At 44.0% G+C, this 26,725-nt stretch overlaps 1 protein-coding gene across 3 annotated transcripts; it reads left to right on the top strand.

The window, feature by feature from the left end:
• The first annotated feature begins 105 nt into the window (after positions 1 to 105).
• On the top strand, positions 106 to 26,507 carry URB2 (URB2 ribosome biogenesis homolog). Of its 3 annotated transcripts, none has more exons than XM_006269322.3 (10): positions 106 to 205; positions 1,136 to 1,278; positions 3,284 to 3,460; positions 4,200 to 7,590; positions 10,538 to 10,698; positions 12,515 to 12,625; positions 14,627 to 14,869; positions 15,739 to 15,829; positions 16,789 to 16,928; positions 25,722 to 26,507. In XM_006269322.3, exons 2-10 carry the CDS (start codon positions 1,153 to 1,155, stop codon positions 25,917 to 25,919), a joined length of 4,638 nt encoding a protein of 1,545 aa, XP_006269384.1. In that variant the 5' UTR covers positions 106 to 205; positions 1,136 to 1,152; the 3' UTR covers positions 25,920 to 26,507. The 3 variants fall into 3 exon arrangements, with proteins under 3 accessions (XP_006269384.1, XP_019335393.1, XP_059571357.1); XM_019479848.2 differs by lacking the exon at positions 25,722 to 26,507 and adding an exon at positions 25,143 to 25,714; XM_059715374.1 differs by lacking the exon at positions 106 to 205 and adding an exon at positions 232 to 254.
• The last annotated feature ends 218 nt before the right edge of the window (positions 26,508 to 26,725 follow it).

Below are 26,725 nucleotides of genomic sequence, written 5' to 3'. Positions count from 1 at the left end.
GCGGGGTGGGCGGGGCGCCCTACTGCGCAGGCGCGGGCTCGCCGGCCAATGGGCAGCCGGCCCCGCCCGCGGCCGTGGGTTGGCGGGACCTGGCAGCAGGAAGCGGTGGGCGGGTCAGAGGTCGCCGCGCGGCCGGAAGCACGTGTGTACGCGCGCGCGGGGCGCTGCGTGGCGGGAGGGTGCGCGGGACCGGCCACAGTGAGGGGTGAGCAGCTGCGCCGGAAGTGGGGGGTGGGGTGCGTTCCCGGGTTGGGGTATGTATCTGTCTATTGATGCTTGTGTGTGTGTGTACCTATAAGGGAGGGGAGTGTATCTCTGAGGGGTCTATATACGTATCTAGAGGTTGTGTGTGTATGTGTACATACATATCTAGACAGATATGTACGTGTGTGTGTGTGTGTGTGTGTGTGTGTGTACATAGCCATGTGTCTTTAGATAGCTATATCTATAAATATATACAGGTTTCCCTCACTTCACGTGAGCTCTGTATGCGTGAATTTGCTCTTATGGTGACTCTTTCTATACCAAAAACTCATTACGTGTGAGGTAAATTCACTCTTCTGCGGTCCATGTGGAGGAAGCTCAGTCAACTGCTTTGTGCAGTGCATTTTGGGAGTGACGTGCACCAAAATATAGTCTTCTGTGTGGATCTGCCCTTCGCTCATTGTCTGCAGTATGTGTTTCTGTAGTTGCCATCCCCATTATAATAGTGCCCTGTGCTTGTGTGTACTGTTTGCTGTTGGTGAGTACCAAAATTGTCTTGTTGAAGCGGTAGAAATGGGTAGAAGTGGTAGAAATGGGTCTGGGGGTCAGTGCAGTAGAGGTCTTGGAACCTATCCCTATTTGTTACATTGTAAAGTGGGTTCCCTGTGTACAAACTCAAGTTATCCCCCGTTTTCGGGGAACACGTGTACAGCATAAAGCGAGAGAAACCTGTACATATATCTGTCTACTTACCTAGCTAGTTACCTATATATAACACAAGCTTCATCAGATGCTGAGCAGGCTTCCCAGAAATAGCAATGATGTAGTGATTATTTGATCCCAGACTGCTACAGGGGTAACCCTAGATATTCTTTGCCTAATGTTTATTGAAGCACATATTTTGTATTTCTCTGCATATTTGGTCTTTCAGATCTGCCTGTTGTCCCCATGGCGGCCATTTATTCTGGAATTTACTTGAAGCTGAAAAGCGCCAAGACCTCCTGGGAAGACAAACTCAAACTAGCTCACTTTGCATGGGTTTCCCATCAGTGCTTCCTTCCAAATAAAGAGCAAGTAGGTTCTTGTTCTGTTTTTCTTTCTTAGTTTTTTTTATTGTCAAATACAGAAAAAGGGGTACTGTTTAAGTTGTCATTGAAAACTTGCAGATTCAAAGTATCTGTAATGCATTGCTTGTTTCTAGACCCAGTGCCAATATAGCAGAGATCGGTCACTGCTACTATTTTGTTTTTTGGTGTTTTTGCAATGGCCTATGTGAAAGTAATTTGGTCTCAGTTCATTTCCCAATAGACTGTATCAGCCTCATTGCAAAATGTGCACTAAATATCCGGTGTCCTGGGATTCCTCTTTTAGTAGTTTTAGCAGAAAATCCTACTATAAGATGGACTAAATGATGACACACATTATCACTTTTAGAGGCATTTGCTCCCAGTCAGGGTCAAAATATTTAGAGGTCTTTGATCTCAGTTAGGGCAGAATGGGAAAGAGGCTGTAGTACCCATTTCATGAATGAATGCAACTTTAGTCTCCAAAACTGTTGTACCAGCATCTTTCATTTCATCCTGTATCTGGTCCCACCATGTCTCCAGACTACTTCATTGGTCCATTCCTGGCATGGGATGACATGGACCAAGATCCCCCTCCTGGACCACGAGATAACCAAGTGGAAGAGCCATTTGTGACTCAGACTTATTTCGTGCTAGTTTTTTAGTGTCTGGGCATAGCATCTGTTGACTCCTCAGATTCTTCCTTGGAGGCAGCAGTGGCCTTTCACACACACATGAAATGTTCTCGTATGAATCCTTTGTTTCAATCCTGTAGTCTATGCCCTCAATCCTTTTTTAACTCTTTGTCTAGCATATTAATTGATTTTTGGGGATTTGTAGTCTCTTGCCTCACCTGATTTGTAGTCCCTTGGACAAGCACCTGGCTGGGAGCTTGTACAATCACCTGATTTGTAGTCTCTTGAACAAGCACTTTTTCCTGCCACTGGCAGAGGGTTGGACTCTGTGATCCTTTGAGGTCCCTTTCGACCCTAGCATCTATGAATCTATGATGGAACAGTGCATACTGGTGATCATTACTTAATGTAAAAAAAAATAACACTTTTCTTGAATTAATGTTAGCCCAAAAAACTTTATGCAAGTTCTTTTTTTTCTTAATTGTCTTAATTTGTTTGAATTAAGACATGTTTGAAGTGTCTAATAAAAGAATCTTGCTAAGAGAGCAACCTTGTCAAATTTAATTATATTTTAAAGGTTTTTGTTTAAATATTCTCTTTGTAGTGTTTATTTCAAAAGTGTTTTCTTATTGAAAAAAAATTAAGAAGAATTATATTATTTTATATCCATATACCAAAAGGAAACAGGACTTGAAAGCTTTATCTTTGCTTCTCTGTGCAACTTGAGATCCATGTCAGTGGTTTAATAACTTTAAAAATCTCATTATTTCTCTTACAGAAGTTTCAAGCTCTCTTGCCTTTTTTGGCAAACAAAGATTTTCTTAGGTGCAAGCTGTTTGGCTCACTGGTTTACGCTGTATGCTGTTTCCTTTAATTGTAGTAGTAGGTCTGAAAGTGTTATAAGACCTGGGTTGTGTCTGTAGTGATCAGGATGGAGTTTACAATATGAAGACCATTTAAGTTTAAAGACTTTTATAAGCCTTTAAAGGTCAGACTGGCTCTGTGGAGCTTGTAATTCTATAGTGGTGATTGTAGAGCTTATGAGATCTTTATGTTCAGTCTCCATGTTCTTTGCTCAGGGATCTTGTTAGTTTTGTAGTGTATACAATCTGCCAGGCTTCAGGAGTGTGATATGCCTAGGGAAATGATTGAAACAGTTGGAACTCCAAAAAAGTGAAGCCAGACCTATACAAATAGCTTCATTTATGGATTGAAATTTGGAACAAGTATGCAAGTTCTTTTTGTATTTGGGATTTAAAGTAATTTTTGATGCAGGATTGTGTTTTAATTGTGAAGTGGCTACTCTTACCTCTTCACAGGGAGGTACAGATGAATCATTCATAGCGGTGTGATAGGGTTTTTTTTGTTTTTACCTTACAGGTGTTACTTGATTGGGTGAGCCATACATTGGTTTCTTTTTACAACAAGAAACTTGACCTGGAGGATGAAGTTGTTGAGAAACTTTGGGCCTACCTGGATCATATTATCCATAGCAGAAAACTACAAAACCTCTTGAAGAATGGAAAAACAATCAGCCTCAGTTTTTCAATTGCACAGGTAATTCCAACCAAACAATTTGGAAGATGCTAGATCTGACTCTATTTTAGAGCTTGCAAGATGTATGAAATATCATTCACTAAATAAAATTCTGGCTAATTATTCCCCCCACTCCCCTCCCCACACACTGCCTAATTACCTTGAATTTTTAAGGCAATATGCTGTCTTTATCCACTTTGCTGCAAGAGAGAGGATTTTTGTGGAGAACAGTATGAAAGACAAAACTTCCTAATAACATCAAACTAGAATGATCACAGGTTTCCTTTCTCCAATCACTTAGCGAGGGAACTGTCTTAAATATGCTGGTTAGTAGGAAAAGACCAGTCAAACATGTGCAGTGTTGAAATTTGATTGATCACATAGTAGTTGAGCTAAAAATTCCTTTATTAAAACCAAAGGCCAGTAGCAGTACTACAGTTACTATCTCTTATACTACTACTGAAAGCTTGTGAGGGGTATTGGGTTCTTGTGCCAGGTGTTATACATGCATGTAGACACACTTTCTGTGCTGAAGGGTTTATGGGCTGACTATGGCTGGGGTCAGACTGTGCCTGGGCATTTGGAGTGAGCACTGGCAGATTTCTTTCCTTCTTGTTTTGATTAAGGCTTGCTGCTATGTCCAGCTAGAGCTGTTCATCACAGAAAAGATGACGCTGCCCCAGTCTCTGCAAAGTTTATTTCTGGCTGCAAAATTGATACTGAATCCCTTTGTTCTCTCTTCCACCCCCCCAATCTTCAGGTCATAAATGAAAGGATATCAGAGGCCTGTGCACAAAGGCACCTCATGAACATCAGCACAGTGCTGAGCTGCTGCAGAGGCATCCTTTCCACTCCTCCCCTCACCATCATTTATACAGCAAAATATGAGCTGATGGTAGACCTCTTGAGCAAGCTGTCCTGGTTGGCCTGTAAGCAGCTGACCTCAGAGGATGCTATGACTTCCCAGCTGTTTGATGTTCTCCAGCTGGCCTTTGCTCAGTACCTCCTGCTTCAGAGGCAGCAAATCAATCCAAACCGTGTGTTTGGGCAAGTGACCAGCCACTTGTTTCAAGCATGTCTGCTTCTGAGACATCTGCTGATTTCCAGAACATGGATGCAGTCAGATGACAGCCATGTACGTCAGCACTTGGGCAAGGAAATCCGAAATCACATAGAGACCATGCTGCAGACTGGGATATTTCAGCTTGAGCTCTTGTCATCCTATAAAGAAGAGCTGCTGCAAGAAAGGGAACCACAAGGAAGGAAGAAAGGGGCTCTTAAAACTCTCCTTGTGCCAGTCAGTACAGTGCAGAACAAGCTGAGTGATACCAATTTTTGTGAATCTGCTCTCCATGGAAACATGGTAGCAAATTCAGTGCCTCTACTTTACAAGCTTTTCTTGGACTCTTACTGTAAGGCAGAAAACCAGCTGCTTTGCTTCCACATGTTCACCAGGCTTTATGGCTGCCTGAGGCTTTCTTACCTGCAGGAGGACCAGTGGGAGGGGAAGACACTCTCTGCTTCAGTCTGGAACACAGAGCTACTTGCAGTAGAACAGCTCCTGAACTTAGTCCTCAGCAACGACATCTACAACATTGCTGCTGACCGCATCCGGCACAAGGAAATCCAGTTCCATTTTTACCGCAGGCTGGCAGAGACTCTGGTGAATCACTCTCAGGCTTCCATCCCAGCTTGGTTTCGGTGCCTCAAGACCTTGATTTTGTTGAACCACTTGATAGTAGAGCCAGATCTGGATGATCTGGTGGCCTCGGCATGGGTCGATGCAGACATCTCTGAGCTCCGTACAAAGAAGCCCCAGGAGGCCCTCATTAATGTCATGTTTCAGACTTACACCAAGCTGCGACAGTTCCCAAAGCTTTTTGGAGAGGTACTGTCTGTGATATGTCGTCCAGCTGTTGAGGAATTGAGGCTGCCAGTCTTGTCTGCTGACCTGACAGTGAAGCTTTGCGAGTGCCTCCTCGAGCTGCCACCCAACCAGATTCTGGACGTTTTGTCACTCATCCTGGAGAAGTGCCGGACTTTCATCATTCCCTATGTGGAGGGGGATTCTGACATGGCCTTGAAACTGCTGTCTTTGAGTTCAGTGCTACATGCTTTTATGTTCAATATGAAGTGTCTGGACAATGTCTCCCCTTTACCTGTGGTCCTTCGCACTCAGAGTCTGCTGGGTGAGCTGCAGAAAGAGGTCATCCAGCCCTTGCTGGACCTTCTGAAGGATTGCTGTGTCAAGGAGGAGAACCTGGACCTTTGGCTAGAAAAGACCAGTGACTCTGCTCTCCTCCTTGTCTACACATGGGTGGAGGTTGACACTCTGCTTCATATGAACTGCAGCAAGTACGTTTGTCCACTGGCTGACATTGTTCCTGCTGTTAGTGATTCTGCTGTGGAGAGCTGGGATTTCTCAGCCCTTCTTCCCACTGTGGATGCCCAGTGTTGGAAGAGAGTAGTGGGGCTCTCAAGCAACTGCTTCTCAACTAGTAAATATTGCTTAGAACTGCTTGCTCTTCAGAAAATGAAAAAGATTTTAATACAGAGCAGTTCCAAGACTGAGGCTGATCTTCAAGCCTTGCAGAACATGGCAGCGTTCATCCTTGAATCTGGGCAATCAAGCATGAGCACAGGAATGTCTGAGCCCTGGAATGGCAATGCCAGTGCAGTCACTGCTTTCAACTATCCCACTGCACACTGGCACCTTGTAGTCTCAAACCTTACAATCCTGGTTCCATATTTTTATCTGAGAGATGTTGAGTACCTTGCTGACATGCTCCTGAGGACTTTATCATCCACGCAAGATCAGGAGGTTTCTGCTGATCATGAGTCCTCTGTCACAGTTGGAAAAGTGTCCAGCAATTTGCTGCATAGTCCTCTTTTTCCAGAAATTCGGGTGCTGCACTGTGCTTTTATAAGTTGCATTATTCAGCAGTGTACTGGCATGCTACATTCGGCTGCTAAGAGCCCTGCAGATCATCCTCTTCTGTTGCTCTCCACAGATAACATACCATGGCATGAAGAAGTTCTTTCTTCTTGCAAAACTTTGGATTTGCTAGTAGCCCCATCAGAAAACAAACTGTTAAAGAATGAACCCAGCTTATGCTGGAAAAAAATGGAAGAAGTTGCTCAAAATATATTAAAGCTGACAAGGACCAGCTCCCCCGTTACCTTGGACGAAGATAAGATAGAGAGGCTTTCAGCTCTCTTAGAGATCCTGTCTGCACTGAAACTTGACAGTCTCTTTCCTTCAGACCATACACGGTGTTTTCTCTTGTTGCTGTCCTTGGTAGCCAATACCAGAGCTAATGCCTCTTGCAGTAAGCTGAAATTTCTGAGTACCTGCTTGCACCTACTAACGTGCCTACAGACTGGCAGAAATGCCCGCTCCAGTTTTAAGGTTTTCCATGCCAGTGATGTTCTCGAGGCTGTCATGACTTCTCTCTTCTCAACTAGCAAGTGCTTTGATGGGACATCTCCCGTGTGGGCGGAATTTCTCCAGGTGATCCAGAGCTTTCTGGAACATTTCCTTCAGATAACTGTGGAAAGGAGATGGAGTGTGAGACTCAATTTGGAAAAGTTCATAACTTTCCTAGCAAACTGCAAACCAAGTGCAGAGGCAGCAAGAGGCAAGAGCAGGAAGAACTGGAATCCAGCAACTGAGCAGCTTCTTCTTGTGGCACTGACCGCTCTGTGCCACATTCTGACTCTCTTCCATCAGCAGCAGCAAGAAATGAGACAGCAACCTACAGAAGAGCTGTCTGCTTTGTTGGAGTTGGCAATTCTCCAGACAGGAACAGCCATTGAGTCCTGCCTTTGGAACTGTGCCAAAGACCAGCCTTTGCCTTTAACATTTATACCCTCTATAACCACTCTTCTGAAAGCAGATTTGAGATTTATGAATAGGGACAGCGAGGCAAAGAGTCCTAAAGACCTTGGCAAACACTGGGAGTATTCCCATGCTGAACTATACCAAAAGTTTTACTCTCAGATACTGAGAGAATTGGCCTTGGCAGAAGGCCATCTCCAGTTCCTTCGGTCTGCTCTGCAGTTTCTAACTGTCTTCTGCTCGGCACAAGATCTGTATCCTGGAAAAGAGACTGCTGTCACTGTGTTTTACTCTATAAAAAAACTCCTTGCTGGTATGGATTTTTTAAAATGCCCTCTCCATCTTCTCAGAAAATGTAGGGATACTGGGTTGGGTAAAAATCACATTCATTTATTTTCTTTGAGTGTCTAGTCATGCTAGCAAATCTGCAGGTATTCTGTTTTTTGCATTTTTTTTAAGAGACGTCAGGGAAGCTTTCGGAGAGAAACCGTCATGCTGGTAACTCATGTGGATCTAACTTGACAGTGGTCTCTTCTGGAAGGCATTTTTTGGATGTCAGTCATAGTTATTTTTCTTTAAAACTCTCTTCCTCCATGCCTGCCATCCCCCAGATTTCTCTTCTTTGAAACAGTAGCTATTTATGTGCCCCTGTGTTCCATTTTAATGGAAAAAGACCTGTTTTGCATGCAATAAGACACTTTCTGCTGGTGCCTCCTGCATTGTTTGTGGCAACAGTTTGGGCATCAAGGTTGAAGATATAACTCTAAGCCTTTTATAAAATGATACAATAAAGTTTTAGAAATGGTGGTGCAAGCCAGTGAGACACAGCAGTCTAAAACACTCTGATAATGACTATTTTGCTGTAGGGCTTTTTAGGGATGTTCTAAACATGCTTTTTTTTTTTGCTTGTGCCTAGTGCCTGTTTAATAAATTGATAGTGTTAGAGTGATATTGCAGCTGTGGTGGAAACTTCACACAGCATGTAATTAAAGTATTGAACTCATTGCCACCAGATGTTGTGGAAGGTGACAGTTTAGCCAAATTTTAGAAGAGGTTGGACAAATTCTTGGAGGAAAGGGGCATCACTAGCTACTGAGGACAAGAGTTAGGGATATAGCCTCTGAATCAGAACTTCCTAGACCTTAAATGATGGAGGCTGCAAGTGAGAGAGGACCAGTGGAAAAAACTGATCAGACCCTGTTCACTCTCCTTTCCAGCATCTACACTCTGTCACTGTGTGACACAGGGCACTGGGCAAGATAGATTTATGGCTTGACCTAGTAAATGGCAGTTCTTACGTTCTTGTGTCCAGAGAATTATGTGGGAGGCAAGTGTTTTTTTGGGGGGTGATGCCTTTTATTGGACCACCTGCATGGTTAGAATAAAGTTAGACAAGTGGGTCTGAGGAGGGAAGCAAGCAAGCACAGCAAGTGTAAAGAGCTGAGAGTAAATGGTTTGGCACTTTTTCACCTAGAGGTCTTGTAGGGCCTTATGCAGGTGGATAAATATTGTTCATACTTGCAGGTGAGGAAATGGAAAAAGCAGAAGACCTGGCTTTTGGAGATGCCAGACCCCTTTGTTTCCAGAGATCATGCTAGCTGTGAATGCCTTTGCTTGCTTGCCCATAGTGGGCACATTCCCAAGAGCAGGAACGTGCATTTCCACGGGGACAAATAGTAGCAGTTTCTATCTGTGCCATTGCTACTTGTTCTCAGGCACTCCCCTGCATATGAGCTCTGGCGCACAACAGATTGTCTCAGGTAGGGTAGGGAAGGCTGGGGCCAGCATCTGGGCTGGCCCCAGCAGCTTACTTGGGATCATGGGGGCCTCCCAGGACTGCAGCGGCGGTAATCTGGGCTTGCAGAGCTTGTTCGACTGCTGGAGTGTGGCTGTGGCTGTCCAGGCTCCCGTTTCGGGCAGCGCTCGCTGTAGCCACATGTGCCACCCCATTCTTTTTTGCTGTGTTTTTTTTGAGTACCAGGGGTTCCTGCTATCTAATTTTGCCTCCGTGCTGCAAATATGCAGCGCGGAGAACCTTTTCACATGCACCTTGTGCTTTTTGTGGTGCCTCAAAGGCTTTTGAGGCGCTGAAAAGTGCACGCTGCCCCTCACAGGGACATGGCCAGTGAGTCTAATAAATTTAGTATTAGAAGCTCAGTCCTCTTGATTGCCAGTGGTCTAATGTCTAATGGTATGTTGCCTCCCTCAAAGTATAATGTACACTGACATTGCACAGACTCATTGTAGTCTAAACAAAACTGGCAACCTTCTTTGGGGCAGGTTGGATTTAGCCGAGTTTAGTTCTACAGCATGCTTTTTTGAATGTTGATGTTGCCCTCTTGCTTGATTCTTAACATGTCTTTGCCCAGGAGCATAATTGTAGTGCAGTTCTGCATGGGGAAACTCTTAGCAAATCTGGTTGTGAACCTGCCTGAGGCTCTTGCTAGCAGAGATGCGAAGAGACTGGATAACAGCTGCTATATACAGATACAAAAGCTGTCTCTCAAGCTGTGTATCTCAAGTCTTCACAGTTGCAGAATTCACTTGCAGATGCCAGTGTGATGTAGAAATTAAATCATGGGAATCGTAGTCAAGTCTACCAAATTCCGATGCTACTTCTTTCACTATCTGCCTCCACACCTGCTTGTCTCAGTTTACTTGTATGCAAAACCGGTATAATGCTTTAGTGTGGAGACAGGCTTTTTTAGTAAAAAGCTATGAGATTCTGTCATGGAAAGTGTTGGAGAAAAGCAAGGCATTAAAGAAGTTAAAATATCTGTTTCTCTTACCCAAAATCTTGCAAGTTTGGAGCTGAGAACAAAATTGCTAAGTAAACTAAAACATAATCTGGTCATAATTTGTATGTATGTATGCATATTCATTGATTTAAATAAGTCGGAGGTATGGTCTTAACAGAGATCTTGCATATCAACTCAATGCCTGTGGTATTTGTGGCTCTTATCCCCAAGCCCAGGTATCTTGCAGCCTGATCAGCTTGTTCCCTTAGTTCATGGACAGGTCTCATCATGGTGTGATAAGAGTGAAGGCATTTCATCAATATGATGATAGTGGCATAAACAGTAGGGTTACTGTGTTTTGAGTGACATGTTGTTGTGAATAGGAAGAGACTGTGTTTTGCAGGCAAATATTGTAAAGGCCCACAGTCCTGTTCTAAGGACTGATTTAAAAACTGTTACATATGGCAGTTCTCTGTGTTGATAAACAATTCAAATGTGTTTGTCTTCCTTCTTAATATGCAGGTTCTGGGATCACAGTCCAGGTAATTCAAAATATAGAAATGCAGCTGACAGAGTTGGGTACTCAGCTGTTAGAGAGGTGTACCACTGAGGAGTTTTATGTTATGATGAAGCTGGTACTCCAGGGAATTGAGGTTAGCAACCTTTGGAAGCAGAATCCTCAGGTAAAGAATGTTTGGCTTATTTTTTGTCTCTTTTTCCTTGTTTTTTTCTTTCTCTGCCTTGAACTGAATTAGTATGGTATCTGACAAAGTGTGTGGTAGGAAAAAGAGGCCAGAGAGCATAAGCTGAGTAGGAAGTAGGAGTTAGGCTTTAAAAACATTTTTCGTTATGCTGCACAGATGGGTTGCTTTAATGGTGTTAAATCTGGTGCTTAGATGCTGTAATGAGGGTGCTCTGGAGATGCCAATGACAGACAGAATCCACTGAGAAGGAAATGGAAAAGACTTTCAGTAAGATTTAGCAGTCTGACTCCCACTGATGGCATTGGGAATCGCATGGATTTCTCCCTGCGAGCCCTGCTTGAGTTGATTTCAATGCTACAATAGCAGCTTTTGTTTCATTCCTATTGTGTTATCCAGGAGAATCCTTAGATTGCTCCCTGAAAAGTGATTTATCCCAGTTATGCAGATGATTACTAGGAAGTTGCTTTAATTTCTGTGAATTTTTTGACTCAGAATAATGCATCAGTGCCTTGCCTAGCTTGCTTAAGTCGCACACTGTGTAGGGTCTGTATGCCTCTTTTGTGTTAGACAGAAAGTGCCAGTTCTCTCATTGTTCCATTCCGTGAAGTGCTCTAAATCTGTAGTGCTTCAGGGTATGGACAGATGCACAGACCCCAGCCAGAGCACTTAAAAATCACCATGATAGCTTGCAGCATTGTGCTCTCCAGGTGGGGGGGCATGATAGGGGTTTGTTTGGTCTTCCAACATCCTATAGTGCTCCACTCCGCTCACAACAGGAGAGCATGGCAGATGGCCAGTGAGTGCTCTCTTATGCACTTGGCCTCCAGTTTCCCCTTTCCAGAGGTGGAGAGCTGTGCAAAGAATCATTCTTTCCAGCCCCAGGGATATCTTAGTGTGCAGGAGAGTGCTCATGGGCTGACCACCCTGCTATCTCCTATTCCCCCTTTACTGGTTGAGGGGGAGGGCAGAGCTCTGTGGAATGCTAGGTGATGGAGAAACTCCCCATCATACACCGTAGCAGGTACAGACATAATCAGAAGTGCTTCAAAATAAAGTGCTTCCAAATAGTTACTGTTTCATTAAAAGGTATTTATGGAGGGCTTCATCTGGCATCACATGGGATCATCAGGCTTGCACGTTTATCTCCATGTTCTTCATACTGTTTCAAATGTTGTATCTGTCCAGGGCTTTCTGGGGGTAGTGGGTCATACCCAGATACAGCTCAGGGAAAGCTGGTCCAGGTTCTGCACATTTTGAAAAGGCATCTCTGTGTCACAGATATAGCCAGTAGGTCTTTTTTTTTTTTTTTTAAAGAGATATGCAAGTCTTCCTACCTGGTTTATATAATGGCTATCACCTTAGCTTATAAACATTGAAATACATGTGTGCGAACTGTAAGGTTGAAATGCACTGGTAACACACCTTCAGTTTGGTTCACTTTAACTGCTCTGTGACTTCCCAAGCAATTTACTACTTAAGTAAGTTGCATGAAGTTCTGCTTCCTTCCATTACCTACAGTGACCACTATATGACTTGCTGTGTGATTATTTTTTAAATGCTTGAATTGCTTTTAAAATAAACTTTGTTCAGGATAAGATTACCAGTCAGCTCGTAAAAACTTTTTTGCTGCTTTTAATATTCAGTCTTTTGCAGAGATGTAGTCTAATAAGGGATTTTTGCTTTATAAAGGCTTTGAAGATGCCTCAAACTATGTCTCCCTAGTAAGAGTTCTGCCATGCTACAAAAAAAATATTTATTTTCTGCCAGTGACTCCTTGTCTCCTTGCTTCCTGCAGGAAGTACTGTCAGCTGTTACCCTAATCAAATTGCTGCTCAGCTGCCCGTTAAGTGGAGAGAAAGAGAAAGCTTTCTGGTTTTCCAGTCCCCAGATAATCACAGCATTGGCTGTAAGTATCTCGCAGCTCCCACAGCTGTAACTTCATTATCTCCCCCTTGTTTGGCTGAGCCTGCAACTATTGTGTCTGAAGCACAAAATGTATTTTAAAAAATAAATAAAAATGATGTATTTTATAGGAGTTGGTTTATGATTTGTTTCCACTGCTTGGAACAAATCTCTCCAGATAAATCCTTTTGCCTTGGCACAAAGCACATTACTGTTGTCATCATTTTGAAGAGGTATAATTCCCTGGAGCTTCCCCATAATACATGAAGACTGGGAGGACTTGCTAGTCTGCATGGAGGGGTTGGAGAGCTGCCCTTTTCTATGTCCTGGGAAGCTGTCTTTCAGACTCACTGAAAAAGGGAACTGTTGTGTTTTGGCATGTATCAAAGCAAAAAACCAACAGATTAAAAAAAAAAGGCTAAGTACATTACTAAGAAGCATGTATGAAAATAATAGAATCATAGAAAGTGAGGGTTGGAAGGGACATCAGGAGGGCATCTAGTCCAACCTCCTGCTTAGAGCAGGACCAGCCCCAACTAGATCATCTCAGCCAAAGCTTTATCTAGTCAGGTTTTGAAAACCTCCAAGGACGGAGCTTCCACCACCTCTCTGGGTAACCTGTTCCAGTGTTTTATTATCCTCCTAGTGAGAAAATTCTTCCTCATATCTAACCTAAACATCCCTTGCTGAAACTTGAGACGGTTGCTCCTTGTTCTGACATCTGCCACCACTGAGAACAGTCTAGCTCTATCCTTTTTCAACCCCCCCTTCAGGTAGATAAAGACTCCTATTAAGTCCCCTCTCAGTCTCCCCTTCTGTACACTAAATAAGCCCAGTTTCCCCAGTCTTTTCTCATAAGTCATGTCTCTCTGCCCCCTCACCATTTCTGTTGCCCTCCACGGGACTCCCTAATTTGTCCAGATCCTTTCTGTAGCGGGGACCCCACAGCTGAACACAGTACTCCAGATGTGGCCTCACCAGTGCTGAGTAGAGGGGAATAATCACTTCTCTTGACCTACTGGCAACACCCACCAGTGCAGCCGTTAGCATTCTGGCAACTAGGGCACACTGAATTCAACTTTCTCAGCCCTTTTTACCCAGGTCTTGAGTTTGTCTGGCAGTGGTTTGGGCATGATTAGCAAAGTTCTATCATGGCATCTTCAGTAACAGCATGAGGGCACTTTCCCATCCTTAATGGCACGTGTGGATGCTCATGAAGGACAGAACCCTTGGACAAATCATTTGGAACAATATAGACACAACGAGCAAGTGCAAATAGGAACCATTTATCATGGTTGTGAATCTTCTCTAGGGTAGTAGTTCTCAACCTCTTTTTGTACCAGCTTCCACTTATAAACGTTGGCCAGTCCTAACCCAGTCCCTTTCACTCCCAACCTGCTGCCCCCAGGCCCCCAGTGTGTGGGGCAGGGGGTCGTTGTGTGGGGCAAGGGAAGGGGAGGTTCCAGCCCTTGTAGGCTGGAACTCTGCCAGCCTGCAAGGGAAAAGCCACCTTTCCCAAATTTTTTCCTTTAAAGGAGAATCCATTTTTAAAGTTTGTTGATCCATTTTTAAAGTTTGTCTGTGGCCCTTTCATATTCTTGTGACCCACTTTTAGGTCGCAACCCATGGGTTGAGAAATACACAAACACATCCCCCCTGCCCCCACACACCTAGTGGGGTTGGAGTGTCGGGGCAGGGGGCAGTCAGTTGAGAAGGAGGGTCACTGGGTTGGGACTGGCCATCGATGTTTACAAATGGGTCCTGGTACAAAAAAGGTTGAGAACCACTGCTCTAGGGAATTGTGGGATAGCAGCAGCAGTCCACAGACTCAGCAGTGCTTGCAGGAAATGATGCGTGTGGACACAATATCATCCATGCACTTAGAATGGCTAGTGTGAGTGGGGCTCTTTATTTACATAGTTATGCCAATATTAATCCTCCAGGTTCAAGAACAAGAGTGTATTGGGGGAGCCTATTTTTTTTTCTTCTTCAATTTCACATGTAGATGCAATGCAGAGAAGCCTGCCAGGACCAGCTGCTGATTCCCACCATTGTTGTGCCTATACTGGAGGCAGTAGCAGCCCTGCTGAGGCAAGGAGAAGAGATTCTCACAAACCCACATCATGTGTCACTGGCATTCAGCATTCTTCTAACAGTCCCTCTGGATCATCTGAAGACAGAGGATTATGGCAGCGTATTCCTGGGAATCCACGAAGTGCTCTTCTCTATCCTGCAGTGTCACCCTAAGGTCTGTGGGGATGGGAGGAAGCAAGATGGGTGTGCCAATGATCAGAAATGTTTTTAAAAACAAGACATAAATCCCTGACTTGTGAGCTATGTCTTGAAAAAAACAAAACAAAACTTGTGGTTCTAAAAGTGTTTGCACCAGTTTCATCAAAGGGTTGTAGCTTGTGAGATAGCTTGTGAGATACCAGATCCTAAAAGACACTTGCTTCAGTCACTGTCTTGCTTTGCTTTCTGCTTACATTTTAAAGAACCGTTTGACTGCAGATTTGTCACAAACCTCTGGAATCAGATTAGGGTAATCTTTTCTAAAGTGTCAAGATCCATTTAAAAAAAATGACATTTCAGAGCAGAAGTGTTTGTAGAGATCAGTGGGATTCAGGTTCCTACCTGTGAAAGCCACTTCTGAAAATGGGGATTGGGCACCTTAGGGAATGTTATACTTAATGGTTTATGTTAGTGGGAAGCTGCTTGTACAAGCTGCCTTCTGATGTGTAAGTATTGTTGGACTGTAAATCTCTTGGGCTAGCACTAGTTTCAGGACAGACACTATCCATCGCTTCCCGCAGGCATTAATTCAGTGTGAATTTCAACCTCTGCTTTGAGTCTGTAGGGTGATTCCTTAAGGATGATGATGACTACAAATCATTTGTAGCAGTATGGGCCAGGACTCCACTGAGCTGTGGAGCTTGTGAAACACAGAACACAGAAAAGATTATCCCCAGTCCCAAAGCACTTGCAATCTCTGCAGCCAGTTGTGGGGTGCCAAATAGCCTCCCATGGAAACCTTAGAATCATTCTTTCTACCTTTTTTTTGTTTTGCTGTGTTGCATCCACTTTTGCCTGATACCGTTTCATTTGATGTTCTTTCAGGTGATGTTAAAAGCGGCTCCATCTTTCCTGAACAGTTTCAGTAGGCTGGTGGTTTCTGTCATGCATGAGGGACGACAGAAAGGAGAGCGAGGTGCTGTTCCATTGTTTTTATGGACCTATCCTTCTCTGATCCTGTGCAACACAGAGAAGAAAATGCAAAACAAGGCAGACTGTAACTGTAGGCATTGAAATAAAGACCTAGTACCATAATGTGTCTTGAAAGCCACTAGCCACATGTGCAGAGGTGAGCACAAGCTATGTCATGGCTTGTGCTCCTGTGAGTAACTGACACCCTTTGAAAGGGTACACGGTGCATCTCCTCACTCCCCCCACGCTGGCTTATAATCGGCCAGGACAGAACTAAACTTTGCCTGTGTTCACTTTACCCTGCCCCACTAGACTTTGCTTCTAAGCCACCAGAGCATGTACATGCCCATGTGCTTCTGGCAGCTCTCCAGGCTTCTCTGCAGCAGCTGAGCCACCCAAGTGCAAAGTGAAGCAGCTGTTAAAGGGAACCATGGCAGCTGGTGGAAAGCATGGCAGTGTTTACATGTACATGCTAGCTGCTGTGTGGCAACAGAAGCCTACCTCTGCTCAGCAGAGGTAGTATAACTGTCAGAAGAAAAAAGGGCTCTGCCTTTGCAGAGAACCGTTGGGTATGAATACACTCAACTTTATTTCTGCTTGCAAACTCTCTAGTGTAAACTAGGCCTCATGCAGTACTTCCATTCATCATCATAGGTATGTCTCACCTGCACTACAGGGTGGCTGAACTATAGTGCAGAAGTTCCTGAGGTATTTTTAAACTGGCTAGATTTTTGGTAGTGGTGTTAGTGATAGAAGCGGGGAGCTGGTTGTAAGCTAATTTATCTAGTTCAACTTTCTCTTCTTTATTAAAAATATGCTAATTGGCAAGCCCAAATAAGATCCCATGGCCGGCTTGTGTTGTCTTATGTAACGAATGAGTTTTGTTTGTGTAAAAAGATTAATTAAATGAGTCTTTTTTTTTTGACCCTCAAACTTTGAATCACAATTTGATTTCTTTTTCAGGGAGCACGGATGAATTTGGAGTCGTGTTGAAATGTGCACGCTTGGTGGAAAGGATGTATGACTATATTGCTGCAAAAACAGAGGAGTTCACAGTGTTTTCTCCCTTCATAGCAGCCAAATATGTGACTGAACTGCAGAAGGTAATATACATTCATCTGTCTTGAAGACTTAGTAAAGTTCTAGTTCTTTCAGATCCAGAGTATCGCCCCTCCTGGGCACATAGGGTTGCTCAGTGCTCCAAATTAGGGTTAATTTAAACACAATTCTTGAAATAATATCTCCTTGAAAAACAACCCATGTTTACAAAATTACCTGGTTCTTCTAATATGCTTTTTCATGCACTTGGGATTCAAACTGTGGCTCTAATCCTCCCAGACTGATGTGGCTTACTCAGAGATTCTCTCTGCAAGTGCACAGCACCTTTGTTTCTTTGGGAAAGCAAAACCGAAAAAGTTATTGAGGAAAAAACTCACTCTTCCATGTTGGCTCAGGCATAACCAATGAATGTGGGGAAAGATGGAATTACTGTTAGGTGGATACATAATGGGCTGAATAACCACAGACAAAGAGTAAATGCACTTGGATAGATGTCAGAATAGCTGGGAATGTTAAGTGGGGAGCTCAGGTTCTGTGTTCCAAGTCTGGTGCCGTTTAACTTTTTTATTGTTGACTTGGCTGTAGGGATAAATTAGAAGTGAGATACAGACAACAAATTTGACAATGAAAAATGCAAGATGCTACCCCTAGGAAGGCACAACCAAATACACAGTGAGAGACAGTTGGTGTAGGCGATAGCACTGCTGAGAAGGGCTAGAGGTTTTGGTGGTTTGCAAGCTCAGTATGAGTCAGCAATGGGATGCAGTTGCAAAATGTAATTTTAGGTTGCATTAACCAACGCATTGTATGAAGGACTTGGAAGTGATAATGGCATTTCAGTTGGTGCTGGTTAATTTGTGCATGTTTTTACAAAGGTGCAGAGACATTGGAGAGGATTCAGAGGCAAGCGACAAAATTGAGGAGGAGATGAGGAAGGGGTTAGAATGCAGCCCACACAGAAAAAGGTTGAAAGAACTGGGTGTGTTTAGTTGAGAGAAAAGGAACTTGTTGGGGGATGTGATAGGCGTTTTCAAATACTATTCCCCTTTGCCACAGGAGACAGGACATGAAACAGTGGGTTTAAACTGCAGCAAAACAGATTTAGATTAAATCTGAGGATAAATGTTCCTGATCGTTAGAACAGTAGAACAAGCTGCATGAAATATTCTTCACTAAAAGTTTTTGAGAAAAGATTGAATAGGTGTCTGGCTGAAACAGCATGGGAGTACCCACCACATCCTACATCTGGGCAGTCAGTTGCACTAAGTGACCTGGGACTTTCCTTCCAATCCTGTGATTCTATAAATCACACATGTCAAAGATACAGCCCACAGAGCTGTATCATTTGGTGCCCGGTCTCAAAGTGACCCACAGGTAGTATGTGGGGTGTGTCGGTTGGCCTCACATGCAACGACTGTCCCAGCTCCCATCCCAGAGTAGCCACCATGTGCAATACAGCCCCATAGTATCCGCATTGCATGCTGCGGCTGCTCTAGGGCACCAGAGTCGTACAGCACAGCCCGCAACGGCAGTTCCAGGGCTGTGCAGCATGGCTGCTCAGGGGGACAAGCGCATGCAGCGCTGCCTCTGGATCCGACTTGCAGGCTTGGTCTGTGGGTCCAGTCCAGCCCATGAACTGGCTCTGCCCCACCCACCTGCCCACTGGGCTGGAGAAGTTTTGATACCTCTGCTATAAATCAAAGAGAAATGTTCATAGGCAAAACTAGGACTCTGCTGAAGCCAGAGGGTTTGCAGCAGCCTGTTATCACAGAAGCTGTCACCTACTATAGTCACATATATGTCACATGCTATAGGTCAAAGTCGCACGCTATAGTGGTTGCTCCTGGGATGCACTTATGTGTTCTAAGGCCATAAGCATGTAACCGCAGAGGCAAAGACTGAGGCATAAACCAAGCATAAAATACACATGGCAGCTGTGTGCAAATGAGCAGGGTGCACTTGTATGTGTGAGGAATGAACAGACTGGGTGTTTGGAAACAGGCATGGGAAAGCATGAGAAAATTGCTCCTAGTTTGTGCAGAGGCAAAGTAGTGACTGTTGAGAGTGGTGGAGTCTCAGCCCCCTAAGGTTTTTGTTATTTATTCATCCCTTTTTAAAATGGGGCAGCTTGACTCGCCATAAAAGCCGGTCCACTCTTGTGTTTGAGACGTGCCCTTAGCAGTTGTTGTGTCTTGTGCTGGTTCTAGTTTCCTGTGCTGTGGACAGAATCATGAGGCCAAGCTGAAGCCCTTTATATAGTTTTGGCCTACTTCTGTCCTCTCCATGCTCCTCTATGGTTCTGATCTCCCCTCTTTCCTAGAAACAGCAGGAGGGGCTGGGGCAGAGGAGGTGAAGTTTGTCCTGCTGGGCTTGGTTTCTGTTAAGAGATTTCAGTTCCTGTTTCTGCAGCAGGCAGCCCGCTGTCTGGAGCAGCTGCTCGAAGGTCAGTGATCTCCACAGTTGTTCCATGGCCAAATCCACTTCCTGTCCAGCTCAGTTCAGCAGGTTCCATTTCATATGCCTGCCACTTAAAGCAAGTCCCAACACCAGTGTCATGCTGCAAAGTGCTGCTCTGTTTTTTAACACTAGGATAGTTCTAAGCATCAGCTACAGTGTGCCAAGCCTTTAGTTAACTGAACAGCCCACTGTAGTCTTGTCAACTCCCCCACTAAAGTGATGTTAAAATGTTCATCAGTTTCCTCGAGCTATGCAGCCTGAGTCTTTCCCAGCAATAACCTTGATGTAAAGATAGGGCTGGAGTGACTGGAGATGGTGACATTAAGGACTGTAAGTAGGGTGATAAATCCAGCTGCTCCTGTCCCATGCATCCTTTCCCCCAATAGGACTAACTAGGGTAAGCTGATTGCTTGCTACCACTTGAATTGCAGTGACCAGGCTGCCACTCAGAATTCTGTCTGCATACCTCTGCAGCATGCCTGCCCTGCCTGTGTCTCCAGCAGTGCTTATTAACTGCAGTAGCCTTCTGTCCAAATCTTTGTTGGGACTTAATAGCTTGCTGAGTCCTTGCTTTTTGTAATCGTGTTTCTTCCTCCCCTTCCCCTCTTTCCCCTGACTTTTTTCTCTACCGTCTCCTACCCCTTCCAGTCAGACCTGGTAGATCTATATATGAGGAAGAACAACAAGGGAAGGTTTAATTGACAGCAGAAATGCCAGGGGCTGTTACTTGTATCAAACAAAGAAAAGCAGAGCTAGAACAAGCATTGCTTACATGTTAGTGGTATGTTTGGGTGGTCAGCCCGAAGATGAAGAGAAACCCACTGGAGATGCAGCCTGTGAATAATAGTACCTTCTTCCTCTTGGCTAGTAATAATCATAACCAAGATTGTTGCAAGTAGGCACAACATTCTATATATAGCCCCTTTGAGGATCTTAGTCCAGGTCCAAGAAAGGCTTCAGGCATCCAACAGGGAGCTTAGGTGAAATTTAGGTGCAAGAGTCCAAAAGTACAATCCTGACAACCCCTGCTCAGCTGCTGTCTCATCCTGCTTTATCCTGAACAGTACAAGCACTTCAGTTTTCCAATGGAAGCTCTGTGAGCACCTTGAGATGCACTGCTGCACCTTCCTACAGCTGTTCCTGACCTGATTGAGCAGTTCAGTGCCTAGCTCATGGCTAAACCCAGTCAGAAACTACCAGCTGTGCTTTTGTTATTGTTGAAGAGCTTTGAGGTCTTTGCAGGAAAAGATGCTGGGTATCTAGGGTTATTTCTGTTTTATAATTGAACCAGTCCGTGCATAAAGTATAGTTCCAGTACTAGGCAGCTTCCCACTGGCTGAACTGACTTCAGGCAGCTGCCTGATCAATGTGCTGGCTGTTAGGGCTGTGCAAAGCTTTGGTCGCTGATTTGATTTGGTGGAGATCTGGCCCGATTCGGTGGCCGAATCTCCGAATCGAATCAAGAGAACCTTTAATGTCTCCGAATTGATTCGGAAATATTCGATGATTCGGACATAGACACAGCTTTAAATGCTTTTTCTACATACCTCAAGGTACCAGGCAGCTTGTGAATGCTGAGATTGTGGGGCGGATGGAGCGTCCCATAGGATTGCGGGGGGGATCTCCAGTGCGCTTGGTGGCAGACTCAAAAGTGGACCAGAAACACTTCCAGTCCACTTCTGCGTCCACTGGCAAGCACATAGAGGACCACCTGCCTCTCCCCTTCCCCCGGCTCAGCGACTGGTACCTCCTGGGTGTGGGGGGCACCCAGGGTCCTCCTGTATCCGACTGCCGACGGTGGGGGGAGTCCACTTCCGGTTCACTTCTGAATTTGCTGCCAAGCATGTGGGGCCCCCCTGTGCTCCTGTGGGATGCTCCATCTGCAGCATTCAAGAGCCATGCCTGGTACCTTGAGGTATGTAGAAAAAACATTTAAAGCGTCTATGGCCACATCGCTGATTCTCCTAATCTGCATCAAATCTTCAGATTCAGCTGAATCAAATCAGGACAGTGATCTGAATCAACAAATCGAATCACTGTACTTAATTTGCGCCGAATCCGAATCTAGTAGGGCCTGTTTCGTACACCCCCTACTGGCTGTCACGCTCCATGTTACGCAGCTCTTAACTCTCTGCATCTTATAGAGAACCTCAGTGCCTCAGAGCTCTGAATTCCATTGTAAGATTCAGGCAACTATAAGCTTGGCACTTCAGCAGGTAACTTTTAGGTGCGTAGTCTGCCTTTTTGGGGGGATGGGACAGGGCTCTGTCTCCATATTCTAAGCTTCATTCCCACCAGTTTCCTATGACCCCTTTTTATAGCTTTGTCTCTGTCAGCTGATGCTTTGAACTTCCCTAAGGTACAAACTGACTCTCCTCTTTGCCCCAGCAAAATCCATTTCATTTTGGAAGAATAGGCCCTCCTAGCTTTGGGAGGACAGGTGTTGGATAAGAATCAGTCTGAGACAGTCTTATATAATCTTGTACACACCAGAAAATTGATGAGTGTGGTTTATGCTAGAAATGCATCAGTAGAAGCATTAGGTGCAAGACATGGGAGGTGTGATAGTGCCTTTATATTCAACACTGGTTAGGCCTCATCCCACATTTTTAAAAAGGACATGGAGAAGTTAGAGAGGGTCCAGAGGCGGGCAACAAAGATGATCAAGGGCTTGGAAAGGAAGTCATATGAGGATAGACTGAAGGAGCTAGGCACGTTCAGCTTGCAGAAAAGATGCTTAAGAGGTGACATGATAGCAGTCTTCAGATGCTTGAGGGCTACCATAAATAAGATGGAAAGCATGTTTTCTCTTTTACTGCAGAGGAGGATGTGAACCAAAGGCTTGAAGTTGCAGCAAAAGTTGGATATCTGGAAAAAAACCCTTCATTATTAGAGTAGTGAGGCAGTGGAATAGACTGGCTAGGGAAGTTGTAGACTCTCTGTCCCTGGAGGTGCTCAAGATGAGGTTGGACAGCCACTAGTTGGGGATGATTTAGGCATAGCTATACCTATGTTCTACTATGGGTATTTCCCATGCTTCTGGGCTTTGCTGGTTGCCCCTGTTCCCACCTCCCATTCTGCTATGTGTCAGGTTATTTCTAAGCTTTCCCAGAGACACTGGATATTGGCAACAGCCAAGGCTGGGGACTTTGACTGGGGCATGCCAATACTTCTGCTGGGACCAAAGCCAGAGGTTCCTGGCTAGAGGGTCTTGCCCCTCTGCTCAGGGTCAGACTGGTCACCATATTTGGGATCAGGAAGGAATTTGACCTCATGGTTAGATCGATATGTACTGTGGGGGGTTTTGCCTTCCTCTGTAGCAAGGGGTGTGGCCCTCTACCTGGGATCTCTTGAACATATACTGGCAGCATTTCATAGAAGCAGGTCATTGGCTGCTGTGGTTCCATTCTTTGCCTGTGGCAGGTGTTAGGTCTGTGTTGTGTCAGGGTTGACAGTAGTCTTATGCATCATTTAGATGATGGTTTGCATGGGATAGTTTGAATAGGGATGACCCTGCCTCAAGCAGGGGTTTGGACTAGTGCCCTCTGGAATTCCCTTCTAGCCCCACTTCTCTATGATTTATTCCATTATCCTTAACAGATAAGGAACCATGTCTACTGGGTCTAAGAGTAAAGTGACACTTTGTGTTCTCTGAAATTGTTTAGGAGGTTGCTGCTAAACAGCTGTTCGACTGACACTGATGATTGGGATATTTTTGCTTTTGTACTTCTTGCCTCCTCTTGGGGGAGCAATGACGCTTAACTCCTGTTAATAAAGTGCCTTGGGATCTCTGGATGCACAGGGACATAAAGTATCTTACTAAATTTCATTTTATTAGGATGACTGCGATGATATGTAAATGTGTTGAACATTTAAAAGGATTATATGGATTATGTTTTAGAAACCTAAAGAGTCCAAATATTTTTTAATCATCTTAATAGTAAAATATTTATTTACATGTATAGAAATATTAAAAAGGATTCTGGTCATTGGATCTTGACACCTTTGACACCACTTAAGGTATTATTAGGTCATGGGCGACTGGTGCCTCCTGAGTCTGGGGGAGCACCTACCGGCGCCGGCATTGGTGGCAGGGCTGGAGCTGGCGAGCTCTCTCAGGTGTCAGCGGTGGCCCTGTTGGGGGGCAGGCACATGCCCCTGCTTTGGCTCCCCTACGCATCGCCTGTGTATTAGGTTGTATTTTAAGTGTAACAGTACACTTAATACAATCCACTACGAGGAAGGTGGGATTTAAAAGACTCCAACTACTTTTCCATTTGCAGAGGTGAAGGTGTGGATGGGAAGCAGAAAGATAAGTATTGAAATAGCAACAGAAAGAATTGGTGTATTAGGTGGGCATGGCTGCATTAAAGGGTTTTTTTAAGTAGTTTTTCTTATATAGAATGAAACTTTATTCAGCAAAGAATACCACCTGTCCACTCCCATGGTATGGACTCTGTTTAATCATCTTTAAACCTACCTCTTTAAAATCTGCTCTCAGCAATTATGGTCACTAGTTACAAAACCACTGAATATTTCAGAAAATAGAGCCTGTTTTACTTTTTCAGATATCTAATTTCAAATGATAAAGGTTCTTGTTTGGTGTTGTATTACTGTGTAGAGTCTCTTGAGGCTTTTACTTCTGGGTGCTATGTCTAATAAGTTTATTGATTACACTAATGGGTGGTTTGGGGATTAACATATGGACAGGATAACTAAGCATGAGACAAGTCTTTAATCTCCTGTGGAACAGAGAGATCAGAATGTTATGAAAGGATCAGTTCCTATTTGACTATTAAATTGGTGAGGACTGATGCATATCAGAAGGGGAGGGGAATGGGCTCCATATTATAGAAGTCACTTGTCCCTCCCCAGTCACAGGGAAGACCCTACTACACATGCAAACTGAAGCTCAGTAGCAACCAGCTATAAAGTTAGTACACATTTCTGAAGTCTAACTTTATAGCTCATTGAAGCTTTTTATTGCGTGGTCAGTACATTGCATGTGTAGCTGGTCTTGAGGTAATTGCACAATTAGCCAGTTAATTGCAAAATACCTGCAATGTGTAGAGAGGACCAAAGTGCTAAGGGGAAGCTGCATCAGAGAGTAGGGATAGAGCTATATAGGGGTGGAGCCCATTTTCATACGTGATGTGAGAGGGTACAGGCCATTAAGTCAAATACAGGTCTATGTGCTTATAGCAAGACTGATCTTGGCCCATGTTTGTAGTAAGACAGGGCTTTTGTACTATTCCCTTTGCAGCAATCATTTGGTTCCTTATCCCTGGCAGGGGAAATCAGCCCCCTCCCCTCCAGTGCCTGGTGACTTTAGGGCAGAAAAGTCGACCTGTCACTCTGAGGAGGAGTTCATTTCACCAGTGACAAGTTTATTAGTTGCCTCAGGAACAGAGGAATATTTTTAAAGACAGTTTTTTAATGCAGTTTCCATAACTTGGTGCATGCAGGCACAGGTATAGGGCCATGGAGCTAATCTTGGTGCTTAGCAGAGATGGGACATGCTTCCCATGTGGCAAAAATAATCCAGAGGCTAGCTCTGCCTCAGCTAGTTATATTGTAGTGAGTGGGTTGCGAGCATAGGATGTGCTCTGCTTTGACTAGAGTTGGCACTGACACTCCTCACTGTAGGGGTTATGCCAGTTGGGAGAAGACAGTATGCATGTTCAGTGACTAGAGCAAGGGACTGAGTCAGGAGCTTTCAGTTGAATTCCCAGTTCTGCCTTTATTTACTACATGACCTTGAACAAGGCATTTAATCTCTCTGGGCCTCTCCTCCTTTTTAGGTCGAGTAAATGCACATCTTGCTGGCTTGTTTGAAGCATCTTTATTGCGCCTATGAAGCACACTTAAAATCCTTTGATAAAACTGGCTGGATAACTAGCATGTTATTAAACTGGAAGAGGCAAAGCATGCCACCTCCTTTTAAATGCTAAAGTGATCTAACAGACGGGCTGATCCCCGAGTTTGTGCGGCCTGCATCTGATATATGTTGTGCAGATTCCTGATCATGAAAGATGAGTACAAATTCTTCTGGCAAATATGTTCCAGGGAATATCTTAGGACATGCTTATCATAGCTTTTAGGTTGCTAAGTTTTCTGATGGGTGTGTCTTCACCTGTACTTCACTGCAAGTGAAACGGCATGTATCTGCATTTTAACATGTGGAATTACACATGGCTCCTATGTTGTAAATTAGTCTGAGAAAAGAATCTGTGTTGGTTTATACTTCATGCTGTGTTTAATGAACCATTCTGGCTGGGCTGATAGAGTAGGATTCTTGTCATGTCAGGATTTTACTGTAATGAGGTATACTCACTATGGAGAGTAGGAAAAAAATTAATTTTTTTTTGTTCTTTTCATAGGTTACCTTGCACCCAGAAGTAAAGAAACATCTAACAGAGGGATTGTATCACATCCTAGACCTTTGCATTGAAAGTGATATCAAGTTCTTAAGTGCATCCCTACAGCCTGGCATAAGGGAAGTCTTTAAGGAACTGTATAATGATTATACCCACTACCACAAAACTGAAAAACAAGGGGAGGAGAAATACACTGCATGATACAACCTTAATAATGTTGCATTATGGACAAGGACCTGATCTTTTGCAGTGCCAAGAAACTCTGTGCTCTGATTCAGTTTAGCATGGATGGCAGGTTGTGGGATCATGTCCTAAGAGAGTTTTTTCGAAAAGCAAAGCAAAACAAGTGAATGCTGTGTCCCTGTCTGCTTCACTTGTGGTGTGGAAGAATACCTGTTCTTAGGCCTGATTGTGCTGCCTGTAGTAATATGGGCCAACTGCTGCATCTCTGCAGCCTCTCCCCACTGAAATCAGTGAGATTGCTCGTGTGCTGTTTGCAGTCTGGGACCTTAAAGGTTTTTATTTAAGCAAACAATGCACAATGTCAAAACCTACAGGGGTTGTGTGACTGTCCTGCTGTCACTTACAGTGGTAAGTGACACTTCATGTCCTTGGAGTGCCTTGCACCTTTTTACTTAAAAAAAAAATATTGTGAATATTTTACATTAATATGACTGGCTGCTGTTACAAAACCATACGAACTCTGATTTTTATAAAATGCTGAAGCATTTGTATATTTCTGTCTTGTGACTTTTGTATCAAGCCAAATAAAGTATCAGCATAAAAGCACCGACCACTTGGAAGTCTTTACCAAATATGTCAACTATATCATTAGCAAAGGGAAAATACATTATTTTACCCTATGCTGCCCTCCTGTGACTGTTCCATAAAATCACTCTTATTTAATTTGCATGTATAACAAAAATCAAGCTCTTTCTGACCGAACACTTCTTTTTCTCTTATCACAAATAGCACCTAGGTTCTTAGTATTCAAAGAGTTTTGTTGC

The sequence above is a fragment of the Alligator mississippiensis genome, chromosome 1 (genome assembly GCF_030867095.1).
Source record: "Alligator mississippiensis isolate rAllMis1 chromosome 1, rAllMis1, whole genome shotgun sequence".
NCBI lineage: Eukaryota > Metazoa > Chordata > Crocodylia > Alligatoridae > Alligator > Alligator mississippiensis.
This window is presented reverse-complemented; position numbering and strand designations above follow the sequence as displayed.